The sequence below is a fragment of the Myxocyprinus asiaticus genome, chromosome 3 (assembly GCF_019703515.2).
Source record: "Myxocyprinus asiaticus isolate MX2 ecotype Aquarium Trade chromosome 3, UBuf_Myxa_2, whole genome shotgun sequence".
NCBI lineage: Eukaryota > Metazoa > Chordata > Actinopteri > Cypriniformes > Catostomidae > Myxocyprinus > Myxocyprinus asiaticus.
The window spans coordinates 14,771,064-14,790,615 of record NC_059346.1 but is presented as its reverse complement, the minus strand read 5'-3'; the positions used below and the strand labels follow the sequence as shown (position 1 = coordinate 14,790,615).

The 19,552-nt window shown below is 36.2% G+C and overlaps 1 protein-coding gene across 1 annotated transcript; it reads left to right on the top strand.

The window, feature by feature from the left end:
- The first annotated feature begins 2,537 nt into the window (after window positions 1–2,537).
- slc6a4b (solute carrier family 6 member 4b) lies at window positions 2,538–18,919 on the top strand. The gene is made up of 13 exons (XM_051659387.1): window positions 2,538–2,757; window positions 3,652–3,786; window positions 3,969–4,188; window positions 6,443–6,581; window positions 6,671–6,805; window positions 7,578–7,681; window positions 10,330–10,457; window positions 10,661–10,773; window positions 12,803–12,934; window positions 13,370–13,469; window positions 13,666–13,766; window positions 17,821–17,988; window positions 18,693–18,919. Exons 1-13 carry the CDS (start codon window positions 2,538–2,540, stop codon window positions 18,771–18,773), a joined length of 1,776 nt encoding a protein of 591 aa, XP_051515347.1. The 3' UTR covers window positions 18,774–18,919.
- The last annotated feature ends 633 nt before the right edge of the window (window positions 18,920–19,552 follow it).

The following is a 19,552-nucleotide window of genomic DNA, read 5'->3' as shown; positions in this document are numbered from 1 at the left end:
AGATTACAGGAAATGGTTTGAAACTAGACAAAGCAGAAGCTCTGAAAATGATTCTAATGCTAAAAGCTCTTGGCTCTGTCTATGACGTCCTTCTAAATAATCTTGTGTATGATATTTGCGGTTCATATGAGTTCACATGCCATTAGTGTTTGTCATTGCCTTTGATAGAACTCTATCCTACCAGAATTTCTTCTCTAATAAAATGTATTTTCAGACTGGTGTGTATCTCATTAAAAGTATGACATCATTATTTGTCCTGCAAGTGTGGATTTTTAATTCCTAATGGACTTAAATCCATTGATGGCACCATGTTTTCAAGCTGGATGTCTATTACAAATGGAGAGGGATGGTAAAATACTTTCAACCAAGAAATCAGAAACGTATGCACCAGAATTGAAAGCAATAGTTACCTCATGCAGTTAGACTTTATGAAATTTCACTTATTGCAATCTATCAGCACTGAAAAAAATGACTAGTAAGATTTACTTCGTTTTTATTTTGCACGCTTTTGCACACAGTTTTTCTAAGTAAATTTTAATGGTGAAAACCTTCATAACTTAATATTGATTAAAGTGATTCAGTAAATTTAACATTTCAGTTAATACAGTAACATTTACTACAAATCTGATGTACATGGTACTTAAAGTTGAAATTAACATTTTATATGAACATTTCACACTTTGAACTTTCCTTATGTAACCAGTCCTGCTCGACCCCCTCCAAGCGGGATTCGAACCCGAGTTAGCCGGCATGAGAGGCAGGCGCTAAGGAGGATGCTAAAGGCTACATCCTCTAGCGTCAGCTGCTAGTGCGCCTCTTGAGGCCAGGGGAGTGTGGTTTTCACATACCGCACAGCTATCATGTACCAGCTGTCTCCCATTACACTTACAAACACGTTTAATCATGTTCCACATGGCATGTGGAAGCCTTCTACAAGGAAGCTTGTTGCATGATATGTAGTCTGTTAGACAACATCACCTTGCATTACTGGCAAAAGAAATAAGATGTAAAGCTGCACACGCACACATCAATATTTGGTAGTAACGTCAACAGATCATTTTCATGAACGGTTCATTTTGAGTAGAAAATGAACTTCACACTTCACAAAACAAGAAGTCACCAAACATAATAAAATCAACAATAAAAACTGTGCAAATAAACTTGCAAACAGTGAAACCATTCAAGCGCATTAATTATTCAAGCCTGATGCATACTGGGAACACCAGCTTTGAAAAAGTTAAGTTACAGTTTCTTATTTTATTTACCAGTGAGATTTACTCAAATAAGAGAATAAATATGACAAGTTTTTCCACTTTAGGACTGATACATGATGACGCTTTGTAAAGATAAAAATCATAAATAATATTTAATTATGAGGCAGAACATTCATTTTTACATGGTTGAATTAAGTACAAATGTAGAATTTTCTTACTATTTTCAAGTTCACTCTTAAAATATCTTATTTAATGTAGAAAGAACTTAAATCTTATCCGCTGTACTTCACCACATTTTTTTTCAGTGTGCCTATATTTTAATGTACGGCAATCAGCAGTACAAACGGAACTGTCATAACCTAAATTCATTTGAATTAACTTTAGTACTCTTCTATTTCACTTGGGCACGAACCAGGTCTCACGGAGACTACCACTTTACCAGTCTAACTTTATTTGCTGCACTCTCTGACCATTGGCTTACGTGACCACTGCAGTCTCTCTATCTAGTTAGGACTTTTTCGATTAGCCCGTGCTAAAAGCGGTGGATTTGATTTCATACTCTTTTTATTAGGTTTACCTAATGAGGACAGTTAGACCACAGAGAAGATACACTACTGGATCTCCAGTAAATAATATTACATCTGCCTGCTCAGGAAGCCAGGGAAACTCAAAATGCCATTCACACTGCTCTGCTGTTAAAATAACATGGACTTAAAACCTCATGATCTGTTTTTCATCTAATACAATGGCCTAATGCAAGGTATAGGAGATAGGTCAAGAAATTAAACAAGCTGGTCAAACAAAAACACATCTCCAGTCCCTCAGTTTTAACATTAAATGGCATGTTACTGAAGTAGCCTAAATTTCCAAATATAGGCCTACATAAATAGGCTTATGCAGTCATTTTCATATTATCATAATGAGCACACTTTTCTTGCCTCTGGTTAACCACATTGTCCTTGTTATACTGTCAAAAAGAGCAATATTTTTTGAGGACTTGGAAAAGTCCATCTGAACGGCGCGAGATGTCATGGGGTGAGTAATGGTGTCGCGCGCATCTCCCACATGTAATCTCATTCGATAGCAGCTCTCGCGCTCAGGTGGGGGTACTGTTGGTTTATCCTCAAGGTTTTACACCCACCAGAAGGGAAATCGACCTCAGCAGCATGCTGCGGTCCCCCGCACAACCTCTTTTGTCCGCACGTCGAGCATAATCCCAAAAATATTGTTCCTACTTTTTACATTTTAAAAAACTCACAAAAGCCATTTCATACGACATATATAATTACTTCTGCAGTTTGCCAAGTCACCAGTCCACCGATGATGCCCCACCAAGAACAAGTGATGGCACACGGGAACCTCCGCGCCCCGGGTCCTCCAAACAACGGCGGGTACAACAGCAACCCGGTGCCAGTCATCGTTCAGACAGAATCCCGAGACAAATGGACGAAAAAAATGGATTTCCTTTTATCTGTCATTGGGTTCGCGGTAGACCTCGGAAATGTGTGGAGATTTCCATATATCTGTTATCAAAACGGGGGCGGTAAGAGGTTTTTCTTAGCTTTAAAACAGCTTTTATTAATTCTTTGTCTAATTTTATAATATTCATAATTCACAAAAGCATGGTTGATTTTTGTTTGATTAAAGTAAAGTGGGATCTAACTTGTGAAGTGTCATTCTCATTGGGCGCGTGAGCTGCCCAATGTGTTTTATTAATAATAATAAAATAAATAAATAAATAAATAAATAAAATAAACTTCGTAACCAGCGAATAAGCAACATAGCTATTTTACTGAGAATTTTGGAAAATAATTACTATATCAGAGTGTTTTGTTGGTTTTGCTGCCTACAAGATTTGGTCTGTCATATTTGTCATAAATTATAAGACAATGAAAAAGAAAAAAGAAAATGCAGGAACAAGCCTAAAGTAAAAGTTATTGAACTCTTTGGATAAATAACTTTTTCATATATATTTTGAATTAATTAATTAATGAATTTTTATTTTTATTGTATTTCTTTTTTATTTTATTTTTTTACATTTTTTATTGTTCTATTGAAACTTAAAGCGTACATGTGAAGAACGAGGCAGAATCTGACATCTTCAATCGTCAATCATGTATGCTACTCCTGATTAAAACTGCAGACATTGAGATCAACAAGTGTCAGACTACAAATGTATGACTAAATCACTTTTTATTTATTTTTTTTAATTTTTTTTATTCCTTTATAAAATAGCTTATTGGTTTGCATGATTAGTTCATATACATGAAGTGGAATAGGCTGTATCGACATGGTTCTGGAGCTATATATGCATTTTGTTTGTCTAAGTTGTTTTTACTTGATTATTTATTGCTTATTTTACCCCTGCAAATTCCCTCTTAAATGAACCTTATATCGCTGACATTGCTGAATATATTCCATGGCTCCCCATCTTCAGGGGCATTCCTTATTCCCTATGTCCTGATGGCTATATTTGGCGGAGTGCCACTTTTCTACATGGAGTTAGCTCTGGGACAGTTCCACAGAACAGGTGCCATATCCATATGGAAACATATTTGCCCTATTTTTAAAGGTAAGTAAAATGTTAGATGATTCTGTCTCAAGAATAGTGTACTTTATTGCAACATAGCTCTCAACAAGGTATTCTGACTTTCAAATATCTTGCGTAAAGGGAGCAATAGAAAGAGAAAAAGACGGACTTATGCATCAGATTTTCATGAGGAACTACTGACACCATTTCCCCTTCCCTATCAGGCATTGGTTTCGCCATCTGCATCATTGCACTGTATGTGTCCTTCTACTATAACACCATCATCGCCTGGGCTCTGTTCTACTTCTACTCCTCATTCAGTAGCACTCTGCCCTGGACCAACTGTGATAATGACTGGAACACAGAAAACTGCACTAACTACTTCGGAAAAGACAACGTGACCTGGACAAACTATTCACGCTCACCGGCCGAGGAGTTTTACACGTAAGTGCATGTAAGTGGCTGCACTGCAGGGGCAAAAATATGGCACAGAAAGAAAGACAGAGAAATGAAAGGGTAGAGGGCGAGGGAAACAAAATGAGTGATAAATTTGGGGAAAGAAATAATAAGGGGGAGAAAGAGCTAACTGTGGATAGATATGTTGTAAATGTGTAAAATTCACTTTATTTAAGCAATTTCACCCAAGCAGTATTGCTATGGTAACCAGGGGCTGAAAACGTTCCAAAGAATGAAAACCAAAATTCTTTTTTTCTTTTTTTTTTCAGAACGTAACCAAAAAAGGGAATGAAGTCCCATTTTTTATTTTCTCCCCTTTTTCTCCCTAATTTGGAATGCCCAATTCCCAATGCGCTCTAGGTCCTCATGGTGGCATAGTGACTCGCCTCAATCCGGGTGGCAGAGGACGAATCTCAATTGCCTCCACGTCTGAGACCGTCAATTCGTGCATCTTATCACGTGGCTTGTTGAGCACGTTACTGCGGAGACATAGCGCGTGTGGAGGCTTCACGCTATTCTCCACGGCATCCACGTACAACTCACCACGTGCCCCACCGAGAGCGAGAACCACATTATAGCAACCACGAGGAGGTTACCCCATGTGACTCTACCCTCCCTAGCAACTGGACCAATTTGGTTGCTTAGGAGACCTGGCTGGAGTCACTCAGCACGCCCTAGATTTGATCTCGCGACTCCAGGTGTGGTAGTCAGCATCTTTACTCGCTGAACTACCCAGGCCCCCCAATGAAGTCCCTTTTAGTTGTTCTGAGTGAAAACTTTATTTTTAAATGTTGGTAACCGGTTCATTTCATTCCGATCATTTTTTCATAAAACCAAAGTCTAAATGGTTTATTACAGTAAATTTTTGGAATTACACCACTTCCTGTTGCCCAAAAAATGAGGTTTCTCTCTTTTTTAGTTGAACATGATATGCATGTGCTTTAATTCTGAAGGAAACTATTACATCACACATTTATTTGGCTAATGCATGTTGTGGATGTAGCCTTCTGTAATATTATTAAATAATTATTCCATGTTGAAAATAAAATAATTTGGCCTGCATAAGATGACGTTTAGTCCAAACACGCCCAAGCAGTGTGTGCATGCATGCAGGAGACAGAAATTGTGGCTATTAATTGATTTTAGATGGCCAGATATATTTTTGAAATATTTTTAATATTTTTGGGGACATATTTAATATTAGGAATGCATTTATTAAAAAGACGTTATTTTATATAGGCTACTGCACTGGCTGAACTTGATTAAATTATTGACAGTGGTTTCACATGTTTGAAATTATTTTTCTTAAATTAAAATTACCATGTAATTTCAACAAATACTTCAAGTAGAGGTAACCTAACTGAATTAAGTAAACCATCATCTTGAACAAAGACACATAAAATAAAACTTAATTTTTACATTTACTCTCCCTGTCAAATTCCATGCAAAGCATGCTGGGAACTAGAAATCCTCTGCCCAGTTTCATTTAACCAAACAAAAAATATTCATGCTGTCCCAATGCACATGGAGCTGACAAGATGCTTTTTAAGTGAAATCTACTCAGTAAATTTAAGTTACCTTGGTTACATTAATTTTTGAGTAATATTAACATGGGAGAATTGAGTAAAAGTGACATTAGGCAAGGTAAATTTTTTGAGTGTGTATACTTTGCTTTTTACTTCTATGCTGATAATTCCCCCACATGGGGAACATTTTTTTATTGCTTATTATCATTTATTTTGGTTAAGGCCAGTCCCTTATTTTGAATATGTTTTTTCCAGACCAGGTCCCTTTTTTTATTGAGAGATCTGGTAAAACTGCAACTGGTACATCACACACTTTTAGCACAGAGTACTGTCATTTTAAAAAGAACGTTATTAACCGTTCTTTAATTTAGTTCTAACCGGTTACCAGTTGGAAAGGAGACAGCGGAACACTGGAATCGGAACGTAAAAATACAGTTCCTGCTCAGAACGAACTGAAATAAAAAAATTGATGGTAATCACAGCCGTGCTTATATTTTATACAAGAGCATGACTGCATGTAATTTAGTCACAATGTGGAAAGTTATTTTGTCTATTTTCCTCTGCTAACAAAAATAATTCCAAACGAAGCCTAAGTAGGATCAACCATTACATCAACATGAACAGTAAAGAGTCTGCTGTTTTATTAAATGTTAAAAAAAATTCTCATACATATGATATTTTCAGAATTCACATTTGAGAAATCCCTATTCAAACAGGAGGAATGTTCTGGCAGTCCATGAATCATCTGGGCTTGGGGATGTGGGCTACATTCGCTGGCAACTCTGCCTCTGCCTCTTCCTCATCTTCACCATCGTCTACTTTAGTCTTTGGAAAGGAGTCAAGACATCAGGAAAGGTTTCTGAGACATAAAAGCCTCTGTAACTAAATGAAGCATATTGTTCCAATCTAAGCAAAAGTCATCTCATTCTCCATTTTCCTTTCAGGTTGTATGGGTGACTGCCACGCTGCCGTACGTGGTGCTGTTGATTCTGATGGTCCGTGGTGCCACTCTGCCGGGAGCGTGGAAAGGAGTTGTGTTCTACCTCAACCCCAAATGGGAGAAACTGAAGGAGACCAGTGTGAGTGCTTCTCTCTTTCTGCCTCTACTACCTTTTCCATTGAGTCTAACACAGATTTAGTGTTAAATTAGATTGCTTTTTTGTACTTATCTTCTTAACCTTTTTAAATGTATTTACTGTATGTGTGCTATAATTCTTAAATGGCAGAATACATGTTTGTGGGAGGGCATTTTTATTTCATGCAGTAATAAAAAGGACTTGAGGCACTTGGACATAGCTTAAGAGATCAATTTGAGAAAAATATGGACTTCATAAAGGGCACCATTTTCCATAAATGTTTAAAAGAATGGTTTTGGTTCTACATAAGCGGTCGATGAAGTTAATATTCAAACTGCATCTCTGTATCCCTTGTCTTGTGATCTTCACTTTATGAGCTTGGTTTTGTGGTTAGCTGTTTGCTCTGTGATGCAGCAACCACGATGAGAAGGAAAAATAAAGCACTAGGGGCTAATGAGATGCGTAATTGGTTTAGAATTTTTTTCCATCATGAAAGGCCCTCATATTCATTGACACACTCATGAACACACACACATAAACATGCAAGTTTCTCTTGCTACACAAATCTTCAGATCTGAGCAAGCACTGCCTTGTCCATGTTCCCAGTATTCTGTGATGTCTTTGCCTTTTCCCAACCCAACACAAATTTCTTTCCGAAATATAGTGAATTTTCAAATAATAAGATTTAAAGAGTTCCACATGATACTTATTCTACACTTATGTTTTTTTTAGCCTCACACATTTATTTTTTACAGTTGTATCTAATGGTTTGTAGGTATGGGTAGATGCAGCAGCACAGATCTTCTTCTCTCTGGGTCCCGGGTTTGGGGTACTGCTTGCCCTGTCCAGCTACAATCCCTTCAACAATAACTGTTACAGGTATAGACAAAACATGCTTTTTCATTAATTATTCTCATATAAGTAGCTACTAAAATCTTCAGTTAACCCTTTAAGCTGTAAGGGTGTTTTTAAAGATTTCCAGTTTCAGTGGCATACTTAAAATTAAAGGCTTATAACAAAAAAAAAAAAAAAAACAATATCATTGCTATGAAAACAATGATCACTGCTATCATTTTAAAGAAAACTTTTCTTTTTTTTAATGATATAGATTATAATAAATTCTGACATTCTTAGCCTAAGAAACTGCTGAAAAATCACAAAATTTACACAATTTGTTATTAATTTATTTTTTTGATTTGACATTATATACCTCAGGGTGTAGCTAAGGTGGCTCAGGTAAAATGCTTTTGTTTTGTTCCCAATCATGCCACCTGTAAATTAGTAACATTTAACAAAGTGTTGATACAACAAAGTAATTAAAAGTTATAGCATAACAAAAATTATTTATCCTGGTGTCCAAAAACATCTCCAAGTGTCCAAAAGCCTCTCCAAACAAATAAAACATAATAATTGTACATATTAACGAATTTAACATGCAAACACAACAACGACTAAAGGTTTGCATAGCATGCAGACATGATTTTAGTAATGAGATTTCACAGAATGAGATTCATTCTGTGCCATTTGAGTCATCATTGAGTCTGCACCATCTCCTAGTGGCCATATGTAATTACAGTTATTGATCACATGACTCTCTGCCCAGATATGAAGGATTATCACCACTGGTTGGCGCAATCTGAACCCAGTCCGATTGGTTTAGCGTTTCATGATGCTACAGTATTTCCGATGATGTCATCTGATCCAGGAAAGCTAACATGTTTGTAGCCAGATAGCAAGATGCCAGATAGCCAAATGCTGTGTGCACATTGTGCTTCATGTGGGTTATCTAATGATCTATGCATCTGATTACTCTGTGTGTGGGCTCGTTGTAAAATATTTTATGTTCTGTTTATTTTTCGTGAAGTTATGAGCGAAAATGCTGCATATGAGCGACACCTGTTCACATGAAACACGTATGTCAAAGACATATACTTAGCTATTACTTGCTATATTTTTGTCTGTGAGTAAAACAAATAGGCTGGTTGTATTCTCTCTTTGAGAGCTTTCCAGCAACATATGACACATGGCTGTTTTATGAGTTAGATGTTTTTACCGATTACAAAAAAATATATACAGTGCAAACTTTGTAACAAATTATCAAAACGGAACATTTCTGATTTGTCTGCAAATTTCAAAGCATGTATTCAGTTTTGGTCATAATGTCTACATGCATTGTAAAGTAGAGCTTATATGCTTTAAAACAATACAAATTTTGTGTTGGTCAAGACTGTAGTTATTAATATTTTTGGGGGTTTTTTTTCTTGCAGGCCTGAGTTAAAGGGTTAAGAGAAGTGGCTGTCATAATTTTCCATCAGTTCTTTATAGTTGCATATCTTGCTGTACATATCCAATAGAATATATAATTATACATGAATAAATAATTACAGTTCTAGCAAGGCAGCACTGTATTGATATTCTTTAAACATTCTGGTTAGGGTTTATTTTAAATCCCTAACCCTAAGTATTAAACTTCCACAAATATTTCAACCCAAACCTCCTATGTACAGATTCCATTTAAACTTTATTTTATAGATAATTTCATCTTTATTTGTGCCATTTATTTTAGATTTTTGTAAACTTTTTAAATGTAATATCAAAACTCCTAACCAAAACTATCATGCCATTGTAATATTTGCAAACTGAATTACGACTGCTCTTGTCTTCCTTGCATACAACATGCAACCTTTACACTGCACAGTGACTGATGTGTTGATTCTTGTGTGCAGCCGACTGAAAACAAGACATGTGCTGAGTGTCATGACAACAGCAAATTATCTCTGATGATTTACACAGAATCAAAGCCCCAAACCTGAATTTACTAACAACTTTAACATTCTTTTTTGTTTTGCTGCTTTGCTTCCTTCAGGAAATACAAATCTAATTATATTTGAGGTTTCATTTGAGACCTTTATAAACGTAACAAACTCTATAATCTGCTCCTAGATACATGGTGGTGGTTTACAGGAACAAAATGGATCTGCAATGACTGTCCAATATGATTCCCACTCACTCTTAATTTTGGTTCTATCTATAGTTTAGCTACTTATTTGCATTTGGCTCTGTGTCCACTAACCAAGGGGGAAATGCCATCAAAATGACCTAGGCTCTGATAAGTTGCATGACTGAATGATGTGAAAACAAGATTAAAACAGAGAATTACGGCCAGGGTTTGAAAAGATGAATGGGCAGCATATTGTAGTATGGGGGAAATTGAATTGGATACTACTATAACACTGTGAGGAGGCACATGGCCAATCTAAATGGACGAATTGTCTCACTAGTGGTCGAATCTGAAGTGTATAAGAGAAAAAGTGAATGGTGCTAGTTAATTTTTTGTAAACAGATATAGAACAGCTTGTGATAAGTAAACTTTACACCACAACACTCTTTGATTGCATGTAGTCCACACATTTCGATTACAGCCATGTTCATTCAAGATGATATTAAAGAACTCTAAAATATTACTTTGAAAAAGGAACCTGATGCAGTAACTTAGAGTAACTACTTTTTGTTTCTATTTTGTGCAGAGATGCCATTGTAACCAGTCTGGTGAACTGCCTGACGAGTTTTGTGTCAGGATTTGTTATTTTCACAGTCCTGGGATATATGGCTGAACAGAGAAATGTCAATGTTGAAGACGTAGCCAGGGACAAAGGTGAGCTTTGCTTTTAGACCTTTTTACTGTTCATAGGCCTAATAGTTAAGTTATTTTGTGTTGTAGGTGGGGTACATTAAATAAAAATACAGTATGAATGGTTGGCATCCAAGAAAAATTCAATTGTGTGACTTTCAGCCCATAAATAAAGGATCTCTACAATTACCTGAAGTTTGTATTTTGGGTAATCTCCCCACCTCTAGGACCCAGTCTACTCTTCATCACATATCCAGAAGCCATTGCAAACATGGTTGGGTCAACTTTCTTTGCCATCATCTTCTTTGTGATGATGATTACTCTAGGACTGGACAGCACTGTATGTATACACTTATAATGCTAACTTAAAGAAATAGTTCACCCAAAAAATAAAATTCTGTCATAATTTACTTACCCTCATGTAGTTCCAAACCCTTAGGACTTTCTTTCAACTATGAAACACAAATGAAGATTTTTAGAAGAATATCAGCTCTGTTGGTCCTTACAATGCAAGTAAATGTTGACCAGACCTTTGAAGCTCCAAAATTCACATAAAGGCATAAAAGTAATCTATACGCCTTTAGTGGTTTAATATATGTCTTTTGAAGGGATGCAGTCACTTTGGGTAAAAAACAGATTCATATTTCAATCCTTTTTTACTATAAATCTCCACTTTCACTTCCAGAATTTGAAAGAATGTGAAAGTGAAAGAGGAGATTTATGGTAAAAAAGGACTTAAATATTGATCTGTTTCTCACCCAGACCTATCATATTGCTTCTGAAGATATACTGTAGATTTAACCACTGGAGTTGTATTGATTACTTTTATGCAGCCTTTATGTAAATTTTGGAGCTTCAAAGGTCTGGTCACAAATCACTTGCATTGCATGGACCTACAGAGCTTAAATATTCTTCTAAAATGTTTTGTTTGTGTTCAGCACTAGAAAGAAAATCATATGCATCTGGGATGGCATGAGGGTGAGTAAATGATTAGGGAATTTAAATTTTTGGGTGAACTATCCCTTTATGCTTCAAAAAGGACACAAAAGTTCTTCCAAGTGTTCTGAAGACATACGATAGGACATGCAATGGACATCAAGATTTTCACTGAAAAATTACTTACATTTCAGGTTGTTTCCGTATGCCTTCAGAAGACTTGGAATATGACGCACGAGTCACATGGACTACTTTAATGACACTTGGGAAATTAAGTGTTCCACCATAAATTTAATCTTACTTGTCATTGTACATGTCATTTATATATCAATTAAATAAAAGTTTAAAAGTTTATTTTTGACTATTATTAATATAATCTAATGTTTCTGGAAATGCTCCATATATTATGTATGTTATATTATATAATGCTTATTATACACAATATATGGTGTACAACTGGGTTAAATCCCACCCAGGGTAAAAGGCACTTTTTACTTTATTTTCTCCCAAAACACTAAATACCAAAAAATAAATAATAATAATAATTTAAAAAAAAAGGCTACCACAGCACTTTTCTAAACACCGGTTTGTTACTACGCAATGCAAAAATTTCCTAATCCATTAGGTTATCACATGCAATGTCTAAAGGTTGATTATGAGGTAAATTAATCTAAAATGTAACTTTTAAATGGTGCAAATTTAAGTGGCTAATGAGAATTGCTAAAATCATCACATTTATTTTGAGACAAAACACTTATTAGTCATTTTAAGTTTGTTCAGGATGATTTAATCAAAAGCTGTCAAACTGTCAAATAAGTGAAAGGATAGTGTTTGGCTTAAAAAGCCCCCTTGTTGTAGGTGCATTGTTGAAGGCCCCAAATAAAACAAAAGTGTGGTGACTAGATTTGTTATGAAGAATTTTCAAAGTGGGCTCACATTGACTGATCAATCACAATGGAGATTAGTTTGTTTATAGTGTACTTGAGATATTATGAAATGTCAAATGGGATTAAAATTAATTATTATTTTTTTCTAATCTTGATACACTTGATACCAGATAAAGCACATTTTTCTTAAGGGGTGCTTATAGCCCCATTGTACCCTAATGTATATAAACCATATATCTATAACATGTTTATAGGTAATTCATACGGAAAATGAAATGCATTATTACAAATTACTCTACTTATAAGAATTTCTTTACATTTCATTCCATTTTAATTCAACCTCCTTAAACTCAAATTACAATTCTGCATCCTGTTTACTACCTCAATTAAAATCAATTTAATTCTTCATGGTGCATAATTAATGAATTCTTTAGCAAAAGTATATCATTTGATTTGTACATAAAAAGTGAATGACAAACAGAAATATGTGATCAAACTTACTGTCTGTATGCTCTTTCTTGCCTCATTATGTCCCATGTACATCAGTTTGGTGGGCTAGAGGCCATAATTACCGCTGTAATGGATGAGTACCCAGATACCCTCTCCCATCGGAGAGAGCTGTTTGTTCTTGGACTGGTGGTTGTTTGTTTTCTGGGCTCTCTCAGCACCCTTACTAAAGTGAGTGCCAGTAAACTTCTGTCTCTGTTTTCTGTTTGTTTACATTTATTAAACTTTACCAGTGTTTAAGAATATTGCAACATCTAATGAATAAAAACAAAATGCTGGGCGGACTAGAGTTGATCAAATTTGACTATAGATTTTGTTGGTTAGAAGTGTGGGTTAAAGCAAAATAATAATAAATATGATAATAATAATAAATAAAATACACAAGTGTTTATCAAATGAACATTCAAAAATTGCTATAATTTCTAATAGGGTTGTGCAGAAAGAGTATGGATTTTAAAGGGATTGTGTTTCATTACTAAACTAATGTGTGGATTTCAAATAGGTTTCAAAGGACGTTAGATTTTTAACTGAATGCTGTTGTTTTTATTATTATTTATTTTATTTTTTTCATTTGTTTTGATTTTTTTTTATTTATTTTTTTGCCAGGGTGGAGCATATGTGGTCAAGTTACTAGAAGAATTTGGAGTTGGTTCTTCTATTATAGCTATTGTCTTTCTAGAGGCCACTGCAGTCTCCTGGTTTTATGGTAAGAATTATATATATACATTTTTTTTTTGTTATTAAACAACTGAACTTTCTAGCTTTAGTATTATGGTGGTCCTTAGTATATCACAAAACAAATCCCTGCCAAACTTCATCTAAGTGTATATGAAAAAACTTCAGTATTGAACCATGTACATACAGTATGTGTTGGAAATGGCTTTTTCATGCTTTTATTCCAGGTATTAACAGATTCAGCAATGACGTTAAATCAATGTTGGGCTATACTCCAGGACTGTTCTGGAGAGTGTGTTGGGTTGCCATCAGCCCGGCATTTCTGGCTGTAAGTTCAGAGACATATTTTCTTTCTTACACTGAGTTTTGTTCAAGACAATATGCAGCATGTTTTACCGCTGGTTAGAGTGCGGTGGAAGGAGAAATGTTGAAGTCATCTTTTATCCTCTAAAAACTGTTTATGCATCCACAATTTCTTCCTCCAACCTCTCTTATTACCTTTATAATCTCATTCTCTCACCTGTCCACACTGTCCCAATTCCCAGTCTGAAAATGTCAAACTTCATGCACCCTCATAGCTTAATATTCCTCTGACACTTCTGCATACATCACAGCTAATCTCAACAGGCCTGCACTGGCGCACACAGTTGACATTTCCGCAATAATTCTTTCATAATTTTGCCATTCTTCTTTTTTCATTTTTTAAAAGACATGATAAACGTCTCCTCTCTCATCTCCCGAGACAGTGTGAGATTATTTGAAATACTGGAGAGAAGACATGACTGTTCTTTCAAAACACAAAGGCCACCGCTCTACAATTTTCTTATCCCCATAGTTATGTGTAGGGTCTACATATATAATCATAGCCTCACTGTAAGGAGGTTTTAAACATATCAAGCCATGTGTAGGGCCCTTTGAAATCAGTTTTATTTTTTTCCAAATTCCATTTTATTTTTTCACATATTCCGTGTTTTAAAGTGTAATTACATTTTTTTCATAGAACTTTAATCAAATGAAAACAGAACAAATACTTTTCAACATACAATTGCATTTTTTTATAAAGTGAAATGCTTCTATACAGATCCTCAAAGCAATCCAAAATACACTAAAAAATATTTTAGCCTATTTTTAAGTCATGCATTTCAATTTCATAACAAAATTCCATCAAATTTAATAGTGTAATATTTATGGGGGCCTGGGTAGCTCAGCGAGTATTGATGCTGACTACCACCAATGGAGGGAGTCGCGAGTTCGAATTCAGGGTGTGCTGAGTGACTCTAGCCAGGTCTCTTAAGCAACCAAATTGGCCTGGTTGCTAGGGGGGTAGAGTCACATGGGGTAACCTCCATGTGGTCGCTATAATGTGTGGTTCTCGCTCTTGAGTTGTGCGTAGATGCCGTGGAGAATAGCGTGGGCCTCCACACGTGCTATGTTTCTGCTGTAACGCGGTCAACAAGCCACGTGATAAGATGCGCGGATTGACGGTCTCAGACGTGGAGGCAACTGAGATTCGTCCTCCGCTACCCAGATTGAGTCATTACGCCACCACGAGGACTTAGAGCGCATTGGGAATTGGGTATTCCAAATTGGGGAGAAAAGGGGAGAAAGAAGAAAAAACAATAGTGTAATATTTACAAAGATTATATTAACAATTCAATTTAATTTTATGGAATTTTATGACATTAAAATGCTTTAATCTTAAAACAATTTGCAACATTGAGTTATTTTTTGGTCAAATAATACAATGCTGCACAGCAGAGCATCACAGTATTAAAGGATTAGATCACCTCAAAATGAAAATTCTCTCATGACTGACTCACCTTTAAGCCATACCAGATGTGTATGACTTTCCTTCTTCAGCAGAACCAAAGTGAAGATTTTTATAAACACATTTCTTTTTGTCCATACAATACAAGTGAATGGGTGCCATTAGCCTGCTAGCTATTTGACAGTCCAAAAGGTGTATTTAGGCAGCATAAAAGTAATCTGTGACATTCATTCCTCTTTTGTATACAAAGCACACGCTTCCGACTTCTCGCGTGTACGTGCCATGGTGCTTACATCACTGATGCATCGACTGCTGGCAGGAAGCGTTTTTTAAAAGTTAATTCTTTTTTTTACACAAACCTATCAATTTGCTTCAGAAAACATTAATTGATCGACTTGAGTTGTGTGGATTACTTTTATGCTGCGTAAATTTGCCTTTTGGACCATCAAATAGCCAGCAGTCTAATGGTACCCATTCACTTGCACTGTATGGATAAAAAGAGCTGAAATGTGCTTATAAAAATCTTCACTTCGGTTCTGCTGAAAAATGAAACTCATACACGTGGGATGGCTTAAACGTAAGTAAATCATGAGAGGATTTTCATTTTTGGGTGAACTAACTCTTTAATGAAAGCATTAATTAAATCTTTTATTCAGTACAACAGAAATTTTGCTTGTGAAATATTGCTTTATTATAATTATTATTTGTTTAATATTATAACTACATTGGTTATTACATTTTACAAAACTGTAATTATAAATTTTTGTCGCAATCTCTTTAATATTATGTATCTAATTAAATTGTCTTTTATTTTGGTGCAAAACCCAATGAAGCACTTATCTGTTTATATGTTTTTGATGACAGCTTCACGCATTCACTTTGAAGTGCGCAGCACATGCAGATATATTTAATTAAATCTCCGCTTTTTGTGGTTTAATCATCATACTAGGACATATTACAATTTTAATTTGAATAATTGTGTATTTATACAGTACATTCATTTTATCCAAAATACACTGATGAGCCAAAACATTATGACCACTCACAGGTGAAGTGAATAAAGTTGATCATCTCCTAACAAGGCCACACGTCAAGGTCTGGGTAGATTAGATGGCAAGTGAACAATCAGTTCTCGTAGTCAACGTGTTGAATGCAGGAGAAATGGGCAGGAGTTAAGACCTGAGCGACTTTTACAAAGACCAAATTGCGGTGGTGAGAACCCACCAACAATGTTCCGAGGAGGGACAAACCATAAACCGGTGACAGGGTGTTGGGTGCCCAAGGCTCATCGATGCGCGAGGGCAACGAAGGCTATCCCGTCTGGTCTGAACCAACAGAAGGTCACAGAAAATTTTAATGATGGTTACAGGAGGAATGTTTCACAACACACAGTGCATCACACCCTGCTGCGTATAGGGCTGCGTAGCTGCAGACCGGTCAGAGTGCCCATGATGACCCCTGTCCACCGTCGAAAGTGCCTACAATGCGTACGCGAGCATCGGAACTGGACCTTGGAGCAGTGGAAGAAGGTTGCCTGGTCAAATAAGTCCCATTTTCTTTTACATCACGTGGACGGCCATGTATGTTTGCGCTGTTTACCTGGGGAAGTGATGGCACCAGGATGCACTGTGGAAAGACGACAAGCCAGCAGAGGGAGTGTGATGCTCTGGGCAATGTTCTGCTGGCAAACACTGGGTCCGACCATTCATGTGGATGTTAATTTGACACGCACCACCTACCTAAACATCGTTGCAGACCAGGTACACCCCTTCATGGCAATGGTATTCCTTGATGGCAGTGGCATCTTTCAGCAGGGTAATGTGCCTTGCCACACTACACACATTGTTTGGGAATGGTTTGAGGAACATGATGAAGAGTTCAAAATTGTTGCCATAGCCTCCAAATTTCCCAGATCTCAATACAATTGAGCATCTGTGGAATGTGCTGGACCAACAAATCCTATCCACGGTCCGATCCATCATAATATTTTGGCTCATCAGTGTATGTCAAATTCTACAACATTCTGCATTTTATAGTTAATTTTTATTCTGGATTCTGAGATTCCATCCGTGTTTTCCATATCACAGAAATCATAGGGCCCTACATGTTAACTCATACCGTGGCTACAGTGACTTTTAAGTGAAGCTGTAAATTATTTTGTCAAAGGATCCTATTGTGTTAAGTAAAACCTAGTGTAAATCCAGTTCATGAGTAAAGCACCCTAGATAAGTTGATTCCCTCTTTTATTCTGGCATTTTCTGATTTGACAGTACCTCAAAAGATAACCCTGAACTTGAGGCCATAAAATTATAAATGGGATCTTTGGGGGGAAAGTCATTTAAATAGAACAAAGACAGACTTTTGTAATTCTTAAAGAATTAACATTATGTATCCAGTATTTCCCAATGAAAGATGTTTAAAAACAATGACCATTTCATGAACAACCCAGGGGGAAATGTAGAACGGCATGAAACTGCACATGGATTTTAATCAACACAATCCATCCTGCAGCATGTAATATCCCTGAACGTATAACATTTTATTCATTTTTTTCCACATATGAAGTGCCGCCTCATGTCCCTGAATCTGTTTTCCCCTTTCTGTACTCTTTCAGTACATTATTATCAGCTCGCTGTTGAACCCCCAGCCCCTCTCGCTTTTCGACTACGAGTTCCCAGACTGGAGCATCACGGTGGGTTACATCATCGGAGCTTCCTCCTTCATATGGATCCCCATATATATGGTGTACAAGTTCGTGTGGACCCCAGGCTCTCTTAAGCAGGTGAGGGAACTCATAACATGCATGTGCAAGGCTCAGTGAATTGACAATTCCTAGTGCTGTCAGTCGAATAAAATATTTAATTGCATATTTTTCCATTGTTAAGGCATTAATAAATTCAGTTCTAAGAAGAAGAAAAAAAAAAAGCCCTATGAAATATAACCAATTTTGTATGAAACAAGTAAAATAACATTTGTAACTATTTGTAACTCAGCTCTGCCTTAAGGTAAGTCCTCTTAAAAAATATTTCATTGAACTCAACAAAACTTTCTTGAAAGTGTATGCGAACAGACTTGTATGATTTCTTATGATTTCGCCATCTTGAACTATTATTACGACTTGTCATGAGACAGGATTGTTTGTAACTTATTTGTCAGCTTTGCCTCAAAGTAAGTCCCCTTGAAAAACCAATTCTTAAAACTTAACGAAACATTCTGGAAAAGTGTATGTTAAATTCACTAAAGGCAAAATACATTTTTAATCTGTTATAACTTATTTTGTGCGATTGAGACAAATAAAATACAATTATTTCAATAATTTACACTTATGTATTTGTCAGCTTTGCCTTAAGGTAAGTCCCATTGAAAAACATTTTATAGAGCTCAACAAGACTTTCTGGAAAAGTGTATGATAAATAGTAAAATACAAACCATATATTTGCATCTGAAGTTGCTGACCTGCATTTTTTTTATTTTTTTTTATTCAAGCGCCTTGCTGTTTGTCTGCGACCAGAGAGAACACTGCTAGACATCCACCCTGACAGTATGGGTTTAAGTCCTGTACCCTAGAACCGATCCGATCCACCTAGACCAAAACAACTAAACACAACTCGCACAAAGGGGGCATACATCTGCCATTATATGTGTCAACAGCAAACTAATAATTTATTTTAAGGGTAAAGAGCAGCTTTCACATAGTTTCATGAATTTTTCCAATTGACACTTTACTAAGACCTACCTGAAAGGGATAGTTCACCCAAAAATTTTAATTCTCTCATCATTTACTCACCCTCATGCCATCCCAGATGTGTATGACTTTCTTTGTCCTGCAGAACACAAATGAAAAATTTTTACCATTTCAGATTAAGAATATTTGAGCTCTGTAGGTCCATACAATGCAAGTGAATGGTGACCAGACCTTTCGAGCTTCAAAAATTACATAAAGGCAGCATAAAAGTAATTAATATGACTCCAGTGGTTAAATCCATGTCTTCAGAAGCAATATGATGGGTGTGGGCAAGAAACAGATCAATATTTAAGAACTGAAATATTGATCTGTTTCTCACTCAAAGTGATTGCATTGCTTCAGAAGACATTCACTCAATTAACACTTTATTAGGAACACTCTGGTCCTCATAAAGTTCCCGACTTGTTCTTCTGCTGTTGTAGACTATCTGCCTCAAGGTTTGATGTGTTGTGCATTCAGAGATGCTATTCTGCTCACTACAATTGTACAGAGTCTTTATCTGAGTTACCGTTGCTTTTCTGTCAGCTCGAACCAGTTTGGCCATTCCCCGTTGACCTCTCTCATCAACAAGTCGTTTCCGTCCACAGAACTGCCGTTCACT